This window comes from Gorilla gorilla, chromosome 12 (genome assembly GCF_029281585.2).
Source record: "Gorilla gorilla gorilla isolate KB3781 chromosome 12, NHGRI_mGorGor1-v2.1_pri, whole genome shotgun sequence".
In the NCBI taxonomy this organism is placed as follows: Eukaryota; Metazoa; Chordata; class Mammalia; order Primates; family Hominidae; genus Gorilla; species Gorilla gorilla.
This window is the reverse complement of record NC_073236.2, coordinates 68781399-68804190: the sequence shown is the minus strand read 5'-3', so window position 1 is coordinate 68804190 and position 22792 is coordinate 68781399. Positions and strand designations below refer to the sequence as shown.

Here is a 22792-nt window from a genome sequence, read left to right as displayed (position 1 = left end):
TTATTGGGCCCTCCCCTCCACGGTTCTCACCCTCCCTGCCGGTACACCTGCCCCAGCTCCAGGCGAGGAGCAGGGTTGGCCTCTATGTTCCCAGGGAAACAAGTCTGGGTGCTCCCATGGTGGCCTCCATGACATGGGCCTGTAGATGCTGTGGCCTGATGAGTTTCTGGACTGGGGCATGAATGCCAGTCTCTCCTTCTAGTGCCTACAAGTGATTCTTTTGGGCTCTCCCCCAACTTGCATCTGCAGGGCAGCACACCCTTCTTCCCATGAGGTTTTGTGGCCCCCAGGGGACTGAGCCTCAGCTTCCTGCCCAGTTCCCTTTCCTCATGTAGAGTAGGAAGGGGTTTGGAGCACTGGGTGTTGGGTAGTAGAGGCAGGGCCAGTTCTGCCTCCTCTCAGAGGCCCTGAAAAAGACCTCTTCCATGATTCTGGTGACTTTCTTCAGACTGTGGCACCTCTTTGTCCTCAGCTTTGAATGTGTGGCCATCAGAAGTCCCCCTCAACAACCTGCCACATCCAGTCACACTTGGTGTCACATTGAGAAACTTGGCCTTTATAGGTGATGGGGTGGGAGGGTGCTGCTAAAATCTTCAAACCAGGCAATGGCCAGATTGGGTTAGAAAGAGCTCCCTCCAAAGGCAGCGTGGCGGCCAGCATGGAGGCAGAGACCTCACCATCCTCAGATGGGCATCTGGCCCCTCCTCTGGTCATGCCCCTCCCTACGGAATGAGGACTCTGCAAAGCCAAGGGGTCTCGCCTGCCAGAAGCCTGTGCCCACCTTTGAGACCACCCATCCCTGCCAACAAAGTGTCCAGTTTCAGAATTCCCTGCCAAATGGCCCTGAGCCACATCCGGCACCTGCCTGGGCCTCTCCAGGGTCAGTCTTCCCAAGGGCAGACCACAGACATTATTCAGCACTCCAGGCCCAAGAAGCGGCCAATGGGGGGCTATTTGCAGACTGTGAACAGGCTGGGGCAGCCACACATGTGTGGGTCAGAGCCAGGGTGGGCCATGAGCCAGAGGCTTCCATTTTTTCTCTTGCCCCCAGCCCTCTAGATGTTACAGTTTAGACCTGGGGCAGAGACACCTTTAAAACACTGGTTTCTTCACCTTGGAATCACCTGGTGAGCTTTAAAAACTACTAGAGTCTGGGTCCCAGGTTCCCCCGTTCTGAGTTTATTGGTCCAAGGTGAGAAGTGAGTTAGGGGCTTAAAGCTCCCCAGGTTCTCATGGGCAGCCAGGGTCGAGAGGTGCTGCTGTAGAGACAATGCCATGGTCCAGGTCAGAGAGAACAAAGGGAGAGAGGAGGGTCTGTTCTAGGGAGCTGGGAGACAGGCTCCTGCATGAGTGAGTGGAGGCAGCCATGATGGAAGAGGGAGCGTGGGAAGCCTCTGTTTGGAGGACAGAGCTGCACATGTGGGGTTTGGGGTGTTTTTTGAGATATCCATGGGGAGATGTCTAGCAGGCAGGTGGATACATGGCCTGGATCTCAGTTCAGAGCTCTGGGCCTGAGGTAGAGTTGGAATTACCAGCACATAAATGGTGGCTGAGGCTGTGAACTTGACTTTGAGCCAAGGGCATGTGGGCCAAGAGGAGAACATCAGTTGTACTCCCAAACTCCATTCTCTGTCTGTCGATCCATTCCTCCATCCTAGGCCAGAGTCAGTTTAGTAGTAGAGGGGCCTCCATAATTTGGGGGACCAGAGTCCCTAATCAGTTCGCCTAGAGCAGGATGGTTGTGGGGAGACCTTAACAACAATCTGCTCTTCTTTCCCTCTTGCTCCACCCTCACACCCCACCCCCACCCCCATCCACCACCTGCCCCAACCCCATGCCCTTCCTCTCCTTTCCTCCTCCCACCTGCCCCCACTTTGCTTTGCCTGTCCCATCTCCCTCCTTGACACCCCCTCCCCCACCCCAAGGTGAAGGTCTGGTTCCAGAACCGCCGCACCAAGCAGAAGAAAGACCAGAGCCGAGACCTGGAGAAGCGGGCGTCCTCCTCAGCCTCCGAGGCCTTTGCCACCTCCAACATTCTGCGGCTGCTGGAGCAGGGCCGGCTGCTCTCTGTGCCCAGGGCCCCCAGCCTCCTGGCGCTGACCCCTAGCCTGCCAGGCCTACCTGCCAGCCACAGGGGCACCTCCTTAGGTGACCCCAGGAACTCCTCCCCACGCCTCAACCCGCTGTCCTCGGCCTCAGCGTCCCCCCCACTGCCGCCCCCTCTGCCAGCTGTCTGCTTTTCCTCGGCCCCGCTCCTGGATCTGCCTGCCGGCTACGAACTGGGTTCCTCGGCCTTCGAGCCATACAGCTGGCTAGAACGGAAAGTGGGCAGCGCCAGCAGCTGCAAGAAAGCTAACACTTAAGACTCCCACCCCGTGACACTGAGTCCCAAGCACAGCACCTTCCCAGTCTCCTGTGCCCCAGCGGACAGCACTGAGCAGGCCCCGGAGAGGAGGGGCTGCAGCCACACACTCCTCCCCACCTGCCCCCCAGCTCAGAGACTCGCGACCAAATGGCCTTGGTCCCGCAGCTTGTGTGCGTGAGTGCTGTGTGAGTGTGTGTGTCTCTCACTGAAATAAAAGGAAAACAATGACAAGAAGGGAAATGGTGCCCACAGCACAACTACTTACCCCTCAATCCCTTCTATCCCTCTTGGCACTGGAAGGGAAAATGGGCTTAGAGTCAGAGGGACCTCAGATGGGAGAGGGCAGAAACTGGGATTCTGGGGGTCAGGGGACTCACATGTGTGGGTCAGCAGGCACCTGATTCCCACTCAATAGAGGCCCATGGCACCAACACGAATTCTTTGGTTAAATGTTGCCCTTTACAAGCTCTCTTTCAAACATAAAAATACTTGAGAGAGGGAAACATTGTCACCTTGAAGAGGGTGAATGGTGAAAGGGGAGACCAGGTTGAGAGAGAGGGAGAGAGAGCATCAAAGCTAAACAAAAGCACGAGTCCAGATGTTTAGAGACGGCCTACCCATCACAAACTGCAACATGAAACCCTTTAAAATATCTATACACAGCCTGGCCAACATGGGGAAACTCCATCTCTACTCAAAATACAAAAATTAGCTGGGCATGGTGGCGGACGCCTGTAATCTCAGCCACTCAGGAGGCTGAAGCAGGAGAATCGCTTGAACCCAGGAGGTGGAGGCTGCAGTGAGCCAAGATCATGCCTCTGCATTTCAGCCTGACAACAGAGGGAGACTCTGTCTCAAAAAATATATATATATATATACACACACATATACATATTATATATATTTCATATTGCTCAAACAATATAAATTTTTTTAAAGTTAAATAAGAGTCTTGCTCAAGACTCTTTTATTTAACTTTTTATTTTGCAGTAATTATAGATTTACAGGAAGCTGCAGAGATAGGACAGAGAAGTTCCTTCCATTGGCAGGAACTCAATAGTATGAGACAGATAGGCTTCATCTTCCCTAACTATAGTACAATATCAAAACTAGGAAATTGGCATTGGTACCGTGTGTGTGCATAGTGCCATGTCATTTTATAGATTCGTGGACTCACTGCTGCAATCCAGATGCAGACCTGTTCCATCACCACAGAGATCTTCCTCATGCTGCTCCTTTATGGTCACACCCACCCCCGCCCTCCACAGGAGAGTTCTTTGAAAGGATGGGCGTTAGGAACGAGAGACCTGAAATGGGTCCTCAGGAGGGAGGATGCGGGGTAAGATTTTGACTCTGTGAACAGAAATAACAAGCACAGTCTCCTCCAGTCTGCTCTGAGAAACATGGTAGCTGCTGCTTTGGTTTCAAATTGGCTGTCCTGAGTCACCTGGAGTGGGTGCTTGGGGACAGTGATCCCTAGGCAAACGTACTTCTGCCCTTCCCTCTGCTCAGTGGTATGGTTTGGGGAGGAGCTTAGAAATGCAGAAACCCTGAGCCTAGAATGAGGCATGGGGGTGACTAGAAGACCTTGGGTTGGGCAGGTCCAGCTACCACCCAGGGTCCACCTGCCTTGCCCAGAGGACCTGTACCACACTCCACTCACCAGGAGAAACCACAACTCTTAGTTTCATGACATGAAGAGAGAGTTCTTGGGAAGCAGTGGTGAGGTCTTGGGTGGAACCCAGGCCAGGCTGTGCACATAGTTTGATTTATAACTCCAGGTATTTAGTTATACAATACAGGGACCTCCATTTTACTTTCTGACCTGGGCTGGAAAGGTCAGGGCGGGCCTGCTGTATAGAAATCTGGAGGTGAATATAAGAAGATGAGACACAGTTCTACGATCAGATGGAGAGAGACCAGCCCTCATTCTCAAGAACTCGCAATAGTATGAGACAGACAGGCTTCAGGAGACCCAGGTCTGTGGGTTGAGACACAGGCTCAGCTTTTGGGGGCTCACAGCCCAGTGGCAGGGACAAGAGAGGCCTCTCCTAAAGGGCATGACTTAGGAAAGAGGCTAGATATGTAGTAAATCTTGGCTGCTAGAGAATCCAGAGAAGGCTTCATGTAGGAGGTGGCACTGAGGCTGACCAGGAAATAATTCTCTACAGATGTTCAAAAAGATGACAATGGAATTGTCAGGGGGCAGAAGTATCCAGGTATAGTCAGGGCAAGGAGTGCAGGGTAAGGTCAGGTTGCGAGAACAGTGAAGAAAGGGCAGCCTGCCAGAAGTTGGGTGTGGAGCTGTGGTGAGGGACGAGTGTGGGAATGTTGATAGCACCTGATGGTCCAGGGGAGGAATTGAATTCATACAGTTTGGGGTTGGCGGGGAGGAACCGCCTAGCACAGAAGAAGGAAAAAGCCAGCCCTCCCCTCTTCCCTTCTCCCTCCACATCCTCCAGCTCTCAGGTGGCCGGGGCCCCTCCCAGACCTGCACAGCTTGGTGTGGGGAAAGCTTGGGAGCCAGAGCCCCAGGCTTCCTTGTTTACTGTCAACCTAGAGGAGGAGGAGAGGGAGGGGAGGGGGAGAGGAGAGGGAGGGGAGGGGGAGAGGGGAGGGGTGGCTGCAGGGGAAGGCTGAGCGGCTCTCTCCAGCTCCAGCTGGACCTGAAGTCTCAGAGCTGCCACCAGCAGCAGGCTCGGACACTGGGCTCCCAGCTGGGCACTGCTCCATGGCCATGGAGATAGACAGCAGGCCTGGGGGGCTCCCCGGCAGCGGCTGCAACCTAGGTGCAGCCCGAGAACACATGCAGGCGGTCACCCGAAACTACATCACCCACCCCCGTGTCAGTGAGTAGCCCCTCCACCGTGATGGGTGAGGTCAGGGTGGGGAGCTGGGGTGGGCTGCCAGGTTCCCGGGCCCCGCTTCTTGCCTCAGAAAAGGAGGAGGACCCAAGACCTGGGGAGACCTGGAGGGCTCTCTGTCCAGCAGAGTGATGCAGTGGGGCCACCTGGACCAGAGGCCACCTCTGCAGGTGAAGGGTTGCAGGTCCCCAGCCCAGCCTACCCCAGAAGAGAGGGCTGGGGAGTAGCTGCCATCCTGCTGTAACACCCGAAGTCCAGAGATAGCTTCCAGTTGCCCCTGAGAGTGGGGTGTGCTGTGCACCTGCTCTTGTGTAAATGTGCCTGTGTGAGGAGTGTGCACCCAAGCACTCAGAGTCAGGCGGGGTGTGATTAAGTGTACTTGGAGTGGTGTGTGTGGCAGTGCAGAGTGTCAGCGCTCTCAGCCTGAGGAAATAGGTGCCCCGTGTGCATCACATCAATGGGTGCATGTCATGTGTGTGTTCTGAGGAGGGTGCCTGTGTGCATAAGCAGGTAGGAGCATGTGTCTAGGGGGTGCTCCCACCTTCACTTGGGGTAAGGAAATGTGTGACTGCATGCTTATGCACTCAGGGCAAAGGTGTGTGTGTGTGCACTTAGGTGTGATGTACGTGTGTGCATGTGCACTCATGGAGAGAACACTTGTGTATGTGTTCTGGCAGTGTCACATATCTGAGTATGGTGAGTGTGTGTACAGCTGGGATAAAAATGAGTATCCAGGTGTGGGGCATGGAAGTGTCTACAGGTGCTGGGATGTACCCTTGTCAATTTCAGAGGGGAGGCCCTACTTGTGGCTCCTGTGCCTGTCCTGCAAGGGTGGCCCAGATGTCTGGCGCAAGGTCCAGAGGACCAAAGGGAACCCCTGCATCTCCTTGTCCAAGGTCACTCTCCCTGGCCTGGTGAATTCTCGGGCCGCCCTGCTCACTGGAGTAAACCAGCATGGCCTGCCACAGCTATGCAAAGCCAGAGGCTCACTGGAGTAAACCAGCATGGCCCGCCACAGCTATGCAGAGCCAGAGGCTCCTAACAGGGAGTGTGGTGTGAGGGGAAGTGAGCCTGATGCAGCCACCCCACCTCCCTCTGTTCCTCTGTTGCTATCCAGGCCAGGAGAGGAGGTGGAGTGAACTCAGAGGGTAGCTGAGGGGTGAAATCAGAGTAAAGGGGCCCGGGGGCGCATGGGAGGAGAGCCCTGGGGTGTGGGGCACCTCCTGAGGCCTGAGGCAGGTGCTGAGGGTGGAGCACATTCCAGCTAAGAAGAAATGGTGAGAATGGGGTGGGTCAGATTTCTCAAGCAAGGCCTGTAGGCCCTGCCCCATGGAGCTGGGGGGAGGATAGGAGGTCCAGATACTCCCTAGGCCAAAGCTAGGGTCACCAAGGCCCAGAAATATGCAGTGACTGGGCCCCCTTGGGTCCAGAGCCCAGGCCTGGAGCCCTGAGCTGGCATTTGTGACTCTTGCCAGTCTGTTGTGATGAGCCCCACTCCCTGCAGGCCGTCCCTCCTCCCTGCAGGCACCCGGGAGTTGCTGGGTGCTGAGTGTGATGTGTGATCTGCACCTTCATGCTCTGCTTTCCTTCTTCCTGGAAAGTGCCCCCACCTCTTGATACCCAGGGACCCTATAGGTACCATCTAACCCCACACTCCTCTGGGCAGGTTGGCCCAAGCCTGGAGCCACCTCCAGCCAGCTCTTTCCCACCCAGCCCCTTATGTATAGTCAACATGCCCTGGAGGTTCTGACCCAGGCTGGAACCCAGGGATGGCTGTGCCCGCCCCCCATGTTTGCATGCTTCCCTCGATGCTGGCTCTATATGGCCTCCATCCAGGAGAATGTGTTCACACCCAACAACCCAACAGTGGACCCAGAGCAAAGGTCAGGGCAGGGGAGCCCCTCTAGGCTCTGCTCCCTGCCAGCGCCTTTACTTTTGCTGCCTATCAAGTGTCCTCACAGGATGCACCGGACCAGCCTCAGCCCAGCCCAGATGCCCTCCCACCCCCAGGGGAAGGCTGGGATTCCTTGGTGTGTCCCTTCATCCACAGTGTCTCCCAATCCCCTCCCCGCCTCACTCACTTCCTCCTCAGGCTCTGGGAGTGGGAGGGATGAGGGGGGTGGTTCTCCCTGGGGCCTGTGGACAGGCGCAGGGCTGGCAAGGGTTTGGAAATTTAGGGCTGCACCCTCAGTACACTGGAGGCAGGGCTGCTCTGTCCCTCTCCACCTGTCTCCTCCCCAGCCTGGCCTCCTACCCTGGGTCTGTAAGCACTCCCGGACAGGAGAACTCTGGGAGAAAAGCTGGGGGTGCCTAAGGGCAGGGAGGCCCCAGTGCTCGCTCGGCCACGGCCATGGGTGGAGGTGAGTCCAGGTGACTTAAGAGGCATTCCCTTCCCCCGGGGAGGTGGGCTAAAGAGGCCTGAGACTTTAAGGCTGATTTCACTGCAGTGGCTGAGAGAGGATTGGCTAGAAAGGAGGAGACACTAGAAAGAGTGGAGGCAGCCTGGGGAGCTGACCCTGCCAACATCTACCTTGGGAAAGAAGGGTCCCCTGTGCCTCCCGTGGAGCTAGAATGGTTCCCCAAGGGCCTTGGCTCCCGGCTGGGGAGGAGGTATCCTGGAGCTTCATCTGTTTGGGCAGAAGATGTTGGGCTTGGAGGGTGGAGGTGCCCAGCAGGAGCAAAGGTCAGGAAGGACAAGCTGGCAGCCTGGTTGGAGGGATGAAGCCAGGTCAGATCCCCGAAGATCCCCCAGGAGCTTGAGTGCCAAACCACTGTCTTTGCCTCCCCACCTCGGTTTCCTCAACTGGAAGGGGAAGGAGTTACACGGAGAGAGTCCCAACAAGCAGGGTCTTGGGCTGAAGAGCCCTCAGCTTCCAGCCCCTGCCCTCCCTCCTCTAATCCCTCCAGCGGGATCAGGGAGGAGGTGCGGGACCTGCTGCCCCGGGCTTGCCCCCATCCCGGCCTCACGCATGGGCGCCTGTCTCAGCCCTCTCCCAGGACGCTGCAGGTGTGGCTGGGCCAGCGCTAATTAGTGGGCCGCGCGGGGGCCCCGCTGAGCCTTTGACAGAAAAGGCGGTAGGGAGGTGGGGGCAGGGAGGCGCTCCACCAGCCAGAAGTCCGGAGCGCAACCTAAAGTGTCAGCTAAGACAATGGAGAGGGGGTGGGCCGGGCAGCTGGAGGGAGTGTCTGCAAAGTCTCTGGAAGGCCCATGGAAGGAGCGCCCTTCGGGTCTCCTGATCCAGCCCTCTGCCTGTGGCAATGCACCCGCTTCCCTCTCCAGGGTCAAGGCGAACATCCCAGGGTTGCAGAGTGGGCCGTAATCGCTGAGCGCTGCAGGATACCGTCTTGAACTGTGGTGCGTCCTGCCAGAAACTAGCCCACTTTCTGGGCCTCGTTTTGCCACTCCATGCAAGGGACACACGGAGGTAGGGGCGGCAGTGTACAAACAAAAGGACCGGCTTGCAGTCAAGGACACCTCTGTTGCTCAGCCCCCATTTTGGCTGTGTCCAAACCAAACAGCCTAGAAGAAAAGATCAGGCTGGCTTAACAGGGGAGAGGCAGAGCTCTAAGACGTCTGACGGGAGAGACATCCCTCTAGGGTCCCAGTCTGTAGTACCGTGGGACAGCAGTGGGGAGAGGACCCAGTGGGCTGCAGTAGTCAGTCAAGGGCAAGGCCTTGAAGGATGTGCATAGTCCAATGCTGAACAGAAACAGCCGCGTAAGTGGATTATCTGCAATGAAGGTTCCAGGCCATGAAGCGATGTGTTCACCCAGAGCCAGGCCTGGAGGCTGCGAGAAGCCCAGGAAGGCAACTCACAGCTGAGGCTGATGTGCTAAGATGTTGAGCTTCGATATCTCACCCCTGTCACCCGAGCGGCCTGGCCGGGGAAGGCATCTGACTCCCAGAGGACCTGCAGCAAGCACTTTGCAGCTGCCTCTAGGCCCCTTCCAGCCCAGCCCCTCCTCCTGAGGGAAGGGCTGTGTGGATCCCCTAATCCTCTGTCCCCCACTCTGCTGCTGCCCCCACTCCCAGGTGGAGTTGCTGGATGTCAGGGCTAATGGGGATTCTACATGACAGGGGCTGTGAAGTGGGGGAGCAGCTGTGAAGGAAGGGAGGAAGTTGAAAGACTTGTCTCCGGAGGCGGTGGAATTAGAAATGATTCCCTGGACTTTTCTGGTCCTTGGGCCCCATCCCCTCCCACACCCCCACCTCCCTATCCAGCCCACCCACCCTGCATCTTTTCATCACTGCTTTCTTCCCCCAGCGCAGCCCTTTGGCAGGTGTGGCATGCAAGATGCCAGCTCTCCGGGGGGTTTATAAAAATGAGGGTCTCTCCTGCCTGCCCCGCATCCCTTTGCTTGCACAATCCACTAGCAATCCAGACAATCTGATCCAAACACCATGTGGGTGTGGGAGTGCTGTGGCTGTTTGGAGTTTTTTTTAATTGATGGGAAGGGTAATGCCCAAGCCTCTGTCTCCTACCCTTTCTCGTTGAGGAGTCTTCCTATGCCCAACAGCCCCGTAGCCCAGTACATCCTCTTTCTCTTCTACTCTCTGCCTTCTCAGGAAGTATGGCTGGTGCTAGGGGTGCAACCCTTTAGGCTGGTCAATGGGACTCTCATTTGGTTTGGAGGCTTGGGAAGGTCGGGAGGGGGCACACAATGGTTCTGATGTGGGAAGTATGAGAAGGAGCAGATGGGGTCAGTTAACACCTTTCATAATCCATCCACAAAGATTTCTTTTTCTTCTTTTTTTCTTTTTTCTTTTTTTTTTTTTTTTTTTTTTGAGACAGGATCTTACTCTGTCACCCAGGCTGGAGTGCAATAATAGCATGATCAGAGCTCACTGCAGCCTCAACCTCCCTGGGCTCAGGTGATCCTCCCACCTCAGCCTCCTGAGAGCTGGGACCACAGGCACGTTCCACCATGCCCAGCTAATTTTTAAATTTTTCTGTAGAGACGAGGCTTCACCATATTGCCCAGGCTGGTCTCGAACTCCTGGGCTCAAGTGATCCACCCACCTCAGCCTCCCAGAGTGCTGGGATTACAGGCGTGAGCCACTGTAGCTGTCCAAATATTTCTTGAGTGTGTACCATATTCCCAGCACTATTCCATGAAGTGGGACACAATGATGAGCACCACAGATGATGTCTTGCCCTCCTGGAGGTGACAGGTCTTACTGCACCTGAAGCGAGCCTGTGCATGCCAGCCCACTGCCCCTTTTTCTGTTCCACGAAGGCCCTGGATGAGTCCTTTCTCTCCTCTGCCAGAAGTGCCCTTTCCCCAGCTCCCTGGGGGCTGGCACCCCTTGACCCTGAAGGCTCAGCTCAAATGGCCCTTCCTATAAGATGCTTCCTCCAAGTGCACCCAGTCTGGTCTTCCCTCCCACTCTCGTTCACCCATCCTGATCTTTCCCTTAGGAGCACCCACTGCAGTTTGTAATTATGTTATTTGCTCTGTATCCTTCTTTTAGCCTGTAGGCACTTCACATTTTCATTTGTCACTTTCATTCGCCTAGCTTAGTACATAGAAGGCATCCATGCAGTAGATATGCTTGAAGAAAGGAAGCAGGGAGGGAAGGAAGAAGGCAGATCTCAGAGGAAAGGAGAGGAAGAAGTGGAGAGCCAGGCCAAACCTCAAAGTCCTCCAGCACCCAAAGGTCTGAGAGCGAGGAGCGTGAGTCTTCAGAGGAGGCTGACAGGCGGCCCCAGAGGGGAGCTTCCAAAGGACAGTGCACCCAGGCTCTGAGTGTAGCCATCGGAGGCCACTGAAGCCAGAGTGGAGAAGGCCAAGGAGAGGGTGGAAGGTGGGGAAGGAAAGCCAGCAGTGGGGGGCCATGTTTGTGAGGGGAGGAGCTGGAGAAGGACTGGGACTGAGCGAGGTTTATTTTGTACTGGAAACATCAGAGCTTCATGGGAAGACAAGAGAGGGAGAGAGAGACAGAGAGAGAGGCAAGGAGGCTCTGGTCCTTCACCCCATGGAGTCATCTCTAGGGCCTGTTTCCCGGTGCAGGGGAAGGACCCACTATGAAGGAAGCAGGGACACCTCCTTAGTGGGAATAGGAAGGAAGAAGAGGGTGGCTCAGGTGCAGGCCAGGCAGGTCTGTAAGGTAGGTTTGAAGGCAGGGAGCTGAGGGAGATCCCCTGCTCTGGCAAAGTGCAAGTTGAACTTATCTTCTCTGGCTGTCCTCGAGGCCCGGAGTTTTCCAAATGGTTGTTACACTTGGAGGATCCTTATAAAAATCTGTGCAAGAATCATCGTGCCCACTTGATCTTCCTAGTCCAAGTCCTGGTGAAAAGAGCTTAGATCAAACAAAAAGAAGAAGCTTGACCACACATATCCAGACTGGGAAGGGGAGGGACTTTTGGTTTTTCTTTGGCATGGGGTGGCTCGGGGCCAGGCTTGCCCAAAGCAAGAGGATAAGTGAGCCGAGAACCAGTGTGGTCCAGCAAGAAGCACAGGGTGGGTTCCCAGCCCCAGCTCTGCTACAGATGTGCTGTGTGGCCCTGGCAAGGCTTCTCACACTTCTGGGCCCCATTTTCCTTGCCTGTGAAAGAGGGGTTGGGCCACTCCCCTCTGCATCCTGCCAGCCTGTGGCTGACCCAGGGGCCTCACAGACCCCCTGCCCACCTTGCCAAATGCCTTCATCTCAGGTGTCTCATCTCATTGGTGCATCACAAGAACCTCAGAGAAGGGCACTGGTATCCCAGGACTATGGGCAAGGGACTGTCCCAGGTCTCTCAGCCAGCCTCTAGCAGAACCAAAACTAGGCTTGCCTCCCGCAAGTCCACAGCTTCTTCTATGGGAGTTAGGAAGTATTTTTTGGCATCTAACCCAATTCCCTCTGCAAGCTGAGCTCATTTGCCATGTGTGGGTCTCTGCAGCTGCCACATCTGCAGGCATTTCCCTCCTTCCCTTGCCTTTTCACTCCCTCCCCTCCCATGCTGAGCACCCAGTGAGCCTGGGGAGTCCAGGAACCTTGTGATGAGAGCAGAGGCCCCGTCTGGTTTTTCTCACTGACGTCTGCACCCCCTACACACCACATACACACACACACACACACACACACACTGCTCAATCAGTGTGGGGTGAATGGAGGGAAATGCAGGCCTGGTGAGGGCAGAGGAGGGCACTTTTCGGCCACAGCCGGGGGCCAGGAGCTTTTGGAAAATGCTTGGAGTGAGAGAGGAGGGAGTGGGTGAGGGGGGGGTTGAAGCCAGAGGGGAAGCAGCCTCAGGGATGAGAGGCCTCTATGTGGTGGGGGCGGACTCTGAGGAGGCCTCTGCCCTCTGCCTGGCCCTCCCCCAGCCTCCTGCAGGTGTCCGAGCAGCAGGGGCCCTGCGGGCAGGGGCATGACCCTTACAGCAATGGTGGCTGGCCCTGTCACAGCTAATGACCCTGACGGCCCAGGCTGGGAAGGAGGTGGGGTGTGGAGAGGAAGGGAAGGCAGAGGATGCCTCTGTGTGTGTGAGCAGGGTGTTTGGGGTGAGACCCCTACTCACCCCCGCCCCTCCCCCAGCCTACAGGACTGTGTGCAGCGTGAACGGGCCCCTGGTGGTGCTGGACCGGGTCAAGGTAAGACTCTTCTGCTGCCTCCCTGGCACTAAGGCCAAATCCCAGGGCGCCTCTCCCCTGCCCTGCAGGATTTCTTCTAAATTACCCTTTCCCTCCATGGCCCCCAGGGCCTGCTCTGTTCTCTCCATCCAGGCACCCACTCCCACTCTCCTTCCCTAGCTGTATCCCCAGCCGTCCAAGCTTTCTCCTCCCTGCCTTTTCAGTAAAAACCATAAAAACCCCATGGAGGCCCAGCCCTGGGCCTTGGGAAACCTCCTACTATCCCTAACAAGCTGTCCTGCCTCCGTTTCCCTATCAGTGGCATGGACGTACCTAACCTCCTCAGAGGAAGGCTGGACCACAGCACGGCTGTACCTAACCTCCTCGAGGGCTAGACTCTCCCCACCCTCGACTCTCACAGGATCTTCTTTTAACGGGAAAGAGGAGGAGGTGGCAAGTCAATGCCAACTAAATTTTCTAGGGATCTTGATGGCCTCCAAAGGCCTTTGGAATATCTCAGTCTCAGCAACATGGGTGGTAAGTGAAGTGGGCCCCACCAAAGGTAAGTGGGCTGTGGGCTATTTTGTAGCCCCTGGGAAACTGGCAGACACTGACAGTATCTTGAGTCCTGGGGTTGGGGATTCTTGAGCCATAAAGAGCCCTGCAAAGGTACAAGATCACTCTCTTATCCTCCCTCCACCAACCAGCCCCACTCCCTCAGCCTCCCACCCCACCTCCTAGCTGAGCAAACTGGAAGTCTCGGTGCCCCTTTGACCCCTCTTGTCCCAGACCCCACACCTGCCAGCGCCCATGTCTGTAGCTCCCTCCCACCCCACTGCTACCTTGTGATGGCGATGGCCTTGGGCTCCCAGCCTGGCACCCTCCTATCCTGTCTCCATCCTCCAGCCCTTCAGACCTGACCCTTGCATCAAATTTGCCCAGGGCTCTCCAGTGCCCTCAGCTTACAGGTCTTTTCTTTTTTTTTTTTTTTTTTTTTGAGACAGAGTCTCACTCTGTCCCCCAGGCTGGAGTGCAGTGGCGCAATCTCAGCTCACTGCAAGCTCCGCCCTCCAGGTTCACGCTATTCTCCTGCCTCAGCCTCCCGAGTAGCTGGGACTACAGGCACCTGCTACCACGCCCAGCTGATTATTTGTTTTTTAGTAGAGACGGGGTTTCCCCATGTTAGCCAGGATGGTCTCGATCTCTTGACCTGGTGATCTGCCCGCCTCGGCCTCCCAAAGTGCTGGGATTACAGGCGTGAGCCACTGTGCCCAGCTGCTTACAGGTCTTTTCTATGAGGGTGCCTGCAAGCCTTTCCACTCACTCTCATCACTCTCCCTTCCCTGTGTAGAAACCAACACCTGAAATAGTGTCTGCATGGGGCTGCCATTTGAGATCTCTGGGCACTTGCATGTCATTTTTTAAAAATGTGATCAGTAATGTATGTTTATTAAAAATTAAATTACGAGATTAAAAATTAAATTACGAGATGTCACCGCCAGTTTCACTGCTATCATTTTAAAGTAGTGATGAGCACAAATACTATTTTGAGATACCTGCAACGACTGTAATGTGGTATGAAAATATCTGTGATTTCTGATGGTAACAGTCACAGGTACCGTGGAAATGCTAATTCTACCGTGGTTTGTTCCTTACATTCAGAACTAGAGGAAACACTAAATTTGTGTAAACGTTAATGAATGTAAAAATGTAACTTTCCCATTCAAGATCACAGAAGCCCTGAGTTCTCTCTGTAGACTCTGAGATAGGTTCTAGGCAAAGAACCCTTCTCACAATTAGTTGGACAAGAGGATAGAGTATGTAGAAAGGAATGACAAAGATTGGGGGCTTGTGTCTGTGCATTTTATAATAGACACACAATAATTGTACATATTCCTGGGGTACACAGTGATGTTTTGATACATATAATGCATAGTGATCAGGTCAGGGCAATTAGCATATCCATCATCTCCAGCATCCTTTCTTTGTGTTGGGAATATTAGTATCCTCTTTCTGGCTATTTGAAGATATATATATATATATATATATATATATATATAGCTGTTAACTACAGTCATCCTATTGTGGTATAGAACACTAGAATTTATTGCTCCTGGCTAGCTGTAATTTTGTGCACAGATTTTTCCCTCTGCCTCCTAGACTACACTTCCCCCTATTCCCTCCCTCTGACTCATCCCCAGGGTTGAGAGGTCACCTTCTCCTGGATGCCTCTCCCTCTTCTCTACTTTTTGTGGTTTTATTAGTGGCATCCACTGAGGTATTTGGTCAAGATCTGGCCATGTATCTCCTCCCTACCCTTCCCCACACACACCGTGCCCTGCTATTGGCCATGAACTGTGTTTTGTTCATCTTCAGCTCCAGAAGCCCAACACAGCATTTTTACTGAACACGTAGGCTATAGTAGGTGCTCAGCATGTTTGCTCAAAGGAAAGGTGAGTACATTAATGAGATGAATGAATGAATAAATGTTAGCATGACTAGCTATGCACCTGTCAAAACCTGAGCCAACAATATTAAATAAATCAGACCCATTCTTTGCTAACAAACAGATTCTGAGTTCATACGGACATTACCGCTTGACCCCCCAGTGTAAGGGACGCCCCAGGAGGAAGTGTGGCTGAGTAGTTAAGTGCAGCACACTGGGTTTGGATTTTAATCCCAGATCCATCCCACTCTTTTCTGCTAGCTACCTGCCAACCCTAGATCAACAGCATTAGCACCGCCCAGGAACGTGTTAGAAATACAAATTCTTGGGCTCCACCTCAGACTGACAGAATCAGAAGCTCTGGGGGTAGGGCCCAGAAGTCTGTCCTCACAAGCCTTCCAGGTGAACTGATGCTCAAGTTAGAGAACCATCGATCTCGGATTGTAAATCTCAGTTTCCTCATCTATTAAATAATAATAGGATTATTGTGAGGTTCACATCAGACAAATGTAGTATTATTCTCCCTTGAGAATAGCCAGCAATATTTCTTCCTGGAATGCAGAAATGCTAATAAGCCTGATTAAACAGTTGGTGCCACCTCCTGCCCCCTCTCCACCTCCACCACACTCTCCACCAGACCTGCCATTCTCCATGGGACCCAGTGTGGCATGGAGTTGGAACCTATAAAGGTGTCCACTTTCTCCACTATAAAATGAGGCCGATCTAGGAAACCAGAACTAGGTCCCCAGACCTGTGGTTTTGCGACTATCGGATGCATCTGTAGCTTTGGCAGAGAAAAATAATTGGGTGGTGGAGGCACCTCTCCGCATCCTTCTCCGTTGTCCCTACCCCTTTCCCTCTTCCAGGATTTGGCAAATGCTACAATTCTGTTTCTACAGCGCCACCTTCTGCCCACATTGAATCACACAGGCAATTACTCTTCCTGCTTCCGTCCTCGAATGTAAGAACATTTGAGGGAAGAATTTTGTGTAGATCAGAGGTTCTTAGCCCAGGGAATTAGGCCCTTGAAATTGTGTGCAGACCTTTGAAGGTATGCATGAATGTGCCTGTGCATTTTTCTGGTAGGAGTTTCTACAGTTTTGTCTGATTTTTCAGGGTTCGTGACCCAGAAAAGGCTAACTCTCTGATTTGTATAAGTTAAACAAGCATCAGAATATCAGGGGTGCAGGGGGCTTGTTAACAGGCAGATTGCTGGGCCCCACCCCAGAGCTCTGATTCAGCATGCCTGGGGTAGGAGGCCCAAGAATGTACATTTCTATCAAGTTCCTAGGTGATGCTGCTGGTATGGGGACCACAAGGAGAACCTCTGTTTTAGAGAATCTTCTGACTCCTGTAGTCTGTGATTCAAATTGGTCCCTGTTTGAGAATTGGAGTAAGCACTCACCTTAACCACCAGACTCCATCCCCAATGTCTGTGGCTGCTTTCAAAAGAGTCTGCATCAGCTCTGAAGACAATTTCCAAAGAGGAGCCTCCGCACTGCCCTGGCCATTGTCAGCAGGAGGGACCTTAGAGGCAGCATTCCTGTGCACAAATGCCGACAGGCTTGCTAAGAACTTCCAGTCCTCCGTGTGTAGACAGCAGCTCCCCTGTGCCTGGCCACTTGCTGGTTGAGAGCTCAGTTGAATCTCCAGCACGGGGTTACATTGCACTGAGTCATGCCCTCTTCCTGCAGCCCTCTTAGTAACCGACAGTGAGAGTTGATGGGATCAGGCCTGCTCAGTATGCAGCTGGGAAATAGGGCCCCTTAAGATACACGCTCCTGGACTAGCTATCCCCCACGGGAATTCTCCCAGGTACCCACTGCCATAACTGGTCATGAGATCCCACCACCAACAACAATAACGACGAACATCCAGCACACACTTAGAGCCTGGGGCTCTTCCTAAAGTTTCCAGACACTACACCCTCCATGCCTGAGTGTGAAAACCTGATGGCCCTTCCCCAGATCTGACCATAATTTCTGCCATTTAAAGTTCATTTTCTCTGATTTTGTCCTTCAGGGACACAGAACGCACCACTCTCCTCTCCACTCTCCTCTCCTGCCACCCTCCCTCTCTCACCCACATAAACCCACATGAAAATGATCACTTTTTTTTTTCTTTTTGAGACGGAGTCTTGCTCTGTCGCCAGGCTGAAGTGCAATGGCACGATCTCTGCTCAGTGCATCCTTCGCCTCCCGGGTTCAAGCGATTTTCCTGCCTCAGCCTCCCGAGTAGCTAGGACTACAGAAAATGATCACTTTTAAATCACTCCACCGCCTGATTTCTTTGGGGCACACTCTGGCCTGTGTTCTGTACAGCAACTTTTCCCCTGAGGTTGAAACAGCCCTCCGTCACCTCCAGGGAGATGACAAACAATGAGGCAGGGCCCGTTTCGTATCGAAACACAGGTTATCAGAGTGGGAGAGGAAAACGAGCCGGGACGTGTGTTCCACGCGTTTCCCAGGCCCCCGCTGTGCGTGCTCCTGGGCTCCCTCTTGTGGTTGAGAACCCAAGACGCCTGGGTGTTCGCAGCTCCTCCCACCTCGGAGCCCTCCTCCCCGGCCGGCCTAGTGCTGAGGCCCCCACTCCGCAAGGCTGAGGGGTGGTTTGGGGAACCACAGGTCACCTTCCTGGCATCCTCTTCACAGGACAAGGGAGGACTCAAGGTAGCGCTTCCTTCCGTGTGATTGTCAGGGCTGCAAACCTAGTCTCAAGTTCGACCAGCAGGAGTTCCCTGGCGGAGTGGTCCCTACTTGGTCACACCTTGCTGGGGAATTGGACCCTCCGCCCCAACCCCCAAGCCCTTAAGGTCACTAGTTTGTGGCCAGTAGATGATATAACGATAGTAATGATGATGATAATCACCAGCACTGTGCTGTAACATGTCCTAAAAATGTATTATATTTTAATTGCAAAAATAATACATGCTCCTTGTAACTTAGTGAAAAAGAGAAAAGACACGTAAAGTTAACTATCTGCCCCTAACCGCTTTATTCTCAGCCCCGAAAGACCCTGCTGTATACGCTCAAACACAGGCAAATATGTTAGAGGTTGACCTCGGGGTCAGTCCCTTGAGAGCCAAGGGACTGACAGTGGATCCACTGACAGTGTCAGCGGATACACATTTTACGCATTCTTTTGGATACTGGCATAGCAGGCGATAGTATGGATGTACTGTAACTTACTCAATAGTCCCATTATTGATAGACATTCGTATGTTCTCAGGTTTTGCCATTACAAATAGTACAATATTGTATCCCTTTTAAACGGACGCTTTTGTGGTTATAGGATAGATTCCCAGAAGTGGAATTGCTGGTTCAAGTACTTTTTTATTTCAAATTAGATATTGACAATTTGGGGCAAGATGGCTTGCCCAGAAGGGTTGTGGTAATTCACATTTCCACCAACCAGGTATGAGAGGACCCACTTCCCCACATCCTTGCTGGCCCTGAATATGTTCTCTCTGTAGTTTTACCTATCTAATAAATGAAAACTAGTACTGTCTCGCTTTTATTTACATTTCTCTGATAACTAGGAAAGCTGAGTGTCTGTCCATATGTTTACCATTTTGATTTTGCTTCCTTCTCCGTGAAATCTTCCTACCAAGCAAGTTGTGCATACGGGAGCTCCTTGTTTATTGCTCACAGGCTATCTTTTGCAACAATAAATGAAACAAAGATTTCATCTATTGTGTCTCTGCCATACAGAAGTTTGAAATACTCATATGATCAAATATTTTTTGTTTATGCCTTCTGAATTTCTTGTCTTGCTTAAAGACATTGCTCATCTGTCTTTTAATTGGATTATTCAGAAAGATAGGAAAGAAGAAAAGCTCTTCCAGTATTTTTTAAAAATTGTTTTTACTTTATATTTAAATTTTTTTTACATGCCTGGAATGTATTTGGGTTTATGATGTGGTTATCTTCTAACTAGATATCCTCTTATGTTCTATATATTATTTCCCCTCTGAGAATTAATATACAACATTTGTTCTATAATAGTCCTATAAAATCTGGGATCTCCTTCTGGACATTTTTTCTTTCCTACTGATCCATTTGTCTACCTCATATCAATTTACTGCTTGACTTCAGCAGCTTTATAACAAGTTTTAATATCTGAAAAGGCAAGTCCTCTATCTCTGATCTTTTTCATAACTACTTTGGCTATTCTCAGACATTTATGTGAACTTTAAAATAATTTTGTTAAATTTTAAAATAAACAATAATCCATTAGGGTTGGATCATATTTATATACTTTTTAAAAGGATTAATGTTTTTATGCTAGTAACTAAGAACATTAAGACAATAATGTTCTTCATTGTTTAGGACTTGTTTTATGTTATTCCATAATATTTTTTTCTTGTACCTTTCTTGTTATATTTATTTCTAGCTATTTTATGAGTTTTGGCCCTATTGCAGATGGGATAGTTTTCTCCGTTGCCTCTTCTAACTGGTTACTACTAAAATAGAAAAAAAGGAGGGGGGAATGATTTTTAAATATTTATCTTATAAACAGCCAAATTATCTTATTCATTCTAAAACCTTCTTTCTAAACCAGAACCTCTTGAGTTTTTCTAAATGTATAATATAATCTGCAAATAAAGGGAATTATGTCTCTTTTTCCGTCAGTATACTTTTACTTTACTTTTTATTTTGAAACAATTTCAATTTTATAAAAATTTGCAAAGATAAAAATAGTAGTAGGAACATCCATGTCACCAACGGTTAATATATTATCTCATTTGCTCTATCATTTGCTCTCCATGTGTGACTGTGTGTGCATAATTTTTTCCTGATTTTTTTTTTTTTTTTTTTGAGACAGAGTTTCACTCTTGTTGCCCAGGCTGGAGTGCAGTGGCACAATCTTAGCTCACTGCAACCTCCACCTCCCCGGTTCAAGCGATTCTTCTGCCTCAGCCTCCCGAGAAGCTGAGATTACAGGCGCCCTCTACCACACCTGGCTAATTTTTGTATTTTTAGTAGAGACAGGGTTTCACCATTTTGACCAGGCTGGTCTCGAACTTCTGACCTCAGGTGATCTGCCCGCCTCGGCCTCCCAAAGTGCAGGGATTACAGGCATGATCCACTGCGCCCGGCCTTCCTGAATCTTTTGAGGGTACGCTAAGCTCAAGTACTTCAGTGTATATTTCCTAAGAATTAAGATATTCTTTTGTATAACTACAGTAGAGCTATCAACTTCTGAAATTTATACTGATACAATACTTTAATCTACCATCCACATTCCAATTTATCAGTTTACCTGATATCGGGTAAGCTGATAAATTGGAATGTAGCATTTTTTTTTTCACTCCAGTATAGGATCCAGTCTAGGGTCAGGTATTGCATTTGTCATGTCTGTCTAGCTTCCTATAATCTGGAACATTTTCCCACAGCCCTTCTTTGACTTCCCACAGCCTTTCTTTGACATTTTTGAAGAATACAGTCACCTTCAACCACCACCTTTAAAAAAATAGAACACTTGGCCAGGCGCGGTGGCTCATGCCTGTAATCCCAGCACTTTAGGACGCCGAGGCAGGCAGATCACCTGAGGTCAGGAGTTCGAGACCAGCCTGACCAACATGGAGAAACCCCGTCTCTACTAAAAATACAAAACATTAGCGGGGTGTGGTGGCACATGCCTGTAATCCCAGATACTTGGGAGGCTGAGGTAGGAGAATCGCTTGAACCCAGGAGGCAGAGGTTGCAGTGAGCCGAGATCGCACCATTGCACTCCAGCCTGGGCAACGAGTGAAACTCTGTCTTAAAAAAAAAAGATAAATAAAAATAAATAGAACATTCTCTGTTTATGTTTAATTTTCTTTTTTCTTTTTCTGGTCTTACTGTATAAACAAAAACTTCCAAAACAATGTTAGGTAACAATTATAATATAGGCATCTCTGTTACTGATTTTCATTGGAAATGAAAGTAATGTTAGCATTTTACCATGTACAAGGATGTTGATGTTGGTTTTGGTTAATAGTTTAGTGTTCAAGTAGTTGCCTTCCATTCTTGTTTTATATAGAATTGTATTAGAAACAGATGCTTGGCCAGGCACAGTAGCTCACGCCTGTAATCCCAGCACTTTGGGAGACCAAGGTGGGCAGATCACCTGAGGTCAGGAGTTGGAGACCAGCCTGGCCAACATGGTGAAACCCCGTCTCTACTAAAAATACAAAAAATCAGCCGGGCGTGATGGCGCACACCTGTAATCCCAGCTACTTGAGAGGCTGAAGAAGGAGAATTGCTTGAACCTGGGAGGCGGAGGTTGCAGTGAGCCGAGATCTCGCCATTGCACTCCAGCCTGGGGGACAGAGTAAGACTCTGTCTCAAAAAAAAAAAAAAAAAAAAAAACCACACAAAAAACAGATGCTGAATTTTATCAGAAGCCTTTTGGCTTCTATTTACATAATCTTATAGGATTCTTTTTTAATCTATGTTGACGAACTCTCTATTATTATGAATTTTGTTATCAAATGTTGACAAATTCCCTGAAGTTGATTGCTCTAGTCTTGCATTCTTGGATTAAATCCTACTTGGTCATACATGTTTATTTAATGCACTGCTTGATTAGACTAATAATTTATTTCTGCATCTATATTAATAAGAAATATTGATCTATAGTTTTCCTTTTGGCTCTATCTTTAATGTATTTGGGAATTGGGGGCTTTCTATTTGGTAGTTGTTTCCTTCTAATTGTTATTCATTTTATTTTATTAGCTTAGCTAGTTCCTCCAGTACAAGGCTGAATAGAATGAGAATAGCAGGGATTCTTGCTTTGCTCCTAATTTTAAACGGAATGCTTTATGCATCGTATCATTGAATATCATATTTTCTGTAGGGTTTGTTTGTTTGTTTGTTTGTTTGTTGTCGAGACAGGGTCCCTCTCTGTCACTCAGTGCAGTGGTGCAGTCTCAGCTCACTGCAACCTCTGCCTCCTGGGTTCAAGTGATTCTCCTGCCTCAGCTTCCCCAGTAGCTGGGATTACAGGCACCCACTACCACACCTGGCTAATTTTGTATTTTTAGTAGAGATGGGGTTTCACCACGTTGGCCAGGCTGGTCTCAAACTCCTGACCTCAAGCGATCTGCCCACCTCAGCCTCCTAAAATGCTGGGGTTAAAGGCGTGAGCCACTACACCCAGCCTATGTAGGGTTTTTTGAGGATATTCTTTTTGGAGTTAAGAAATTTCCCTTTTATTTCCCGTTTTCAAAGAGTACTTTTGTTCTTTTTTGTTTTGGTTTTAATCATGGATGGGTTTTTTTTTGACTTTTTTCAAAATGTTTTTAGATGTTCATAGTTTTTAATCTTTTGATTTGTTAATAAGGTGAATTACATGAATAGATTTTCTCATATTAGACTAGCCTTACATCCCTAAAATAATCCCAACTTGGTCTTTTAAAATTTCTGTTTATGTGTATATGTTTATCTTCATTTCTTTTCTTTACTATTTTGGCTTATAACTTGGTCTTTTTTATACATTGCTAGATTGGGTTAATATTTTGTTAGGATTTGTGCATCCATGTTCATGAGTGAGATTGCCTACAAGTTTCCCATAATTATT

The 22792-nt window shown here is 50.6% G+C and overlaps 2 protein-coding genes and 1 long non-coding RNA gene across 3 annotated transcripts in view; 2 read left to right on the top strand and 1 right to left on the bottom strand.

Annotated features, from left to right (window-relative positions):
- VAX2 (ventral anterior homeobox 2) overlaps positions 1-2599 on the top strand; it is a 32898-nt gene extending 30299 nt beyond the window's left edge. The window contains exon 3 of the mRNA XM_004029383.4: positions 1926-2599. Coding sequence (XP_004029432.1) covers positions 1926-2363 — 438 coding nt within the window. The 3' untranslated portion in view covers positions 2364-2599. The remainder of the gene's footprint in view (positions 1-1925) is intronic.
- Positions 2600-5013: 2414 nt separating this feature from the next.
- ATP6V1B1 (ATPase H+ transporting V1 subunit B1) overlaps positions 5014-22792 on the top strand; it is a 29563-nt gene continuing 11784 nt past the window's right edge. Inside the window, exons 1-2 of the mRNA XM_004029384.5 lie at positions 5014-5214; positions 12749-12804. Coding sequence (XP_004029433.4) covers positions 5097-5214; positions 12749-12804 — 174 coding nt within the window. The 5' untranslated portion in view covers positions 5014-5096. The remainder of the gene's footprint in view (positions 5215-12748; positions 12805-22792) is intronic.
- On the bottom strand, positions 11024-17707 carry LOC134756784 (uncharacterized). Its single transcript, XR_010129949.1, has 3 exons — positions 17326-17707; positions 16635-16772; positions 11024-11517 (listed from the first exon to the last, which is right to left on the bottom strand). It is a non-coding gene; the product is annotated as an uncharacterized lncRNA (long non-coding RNA).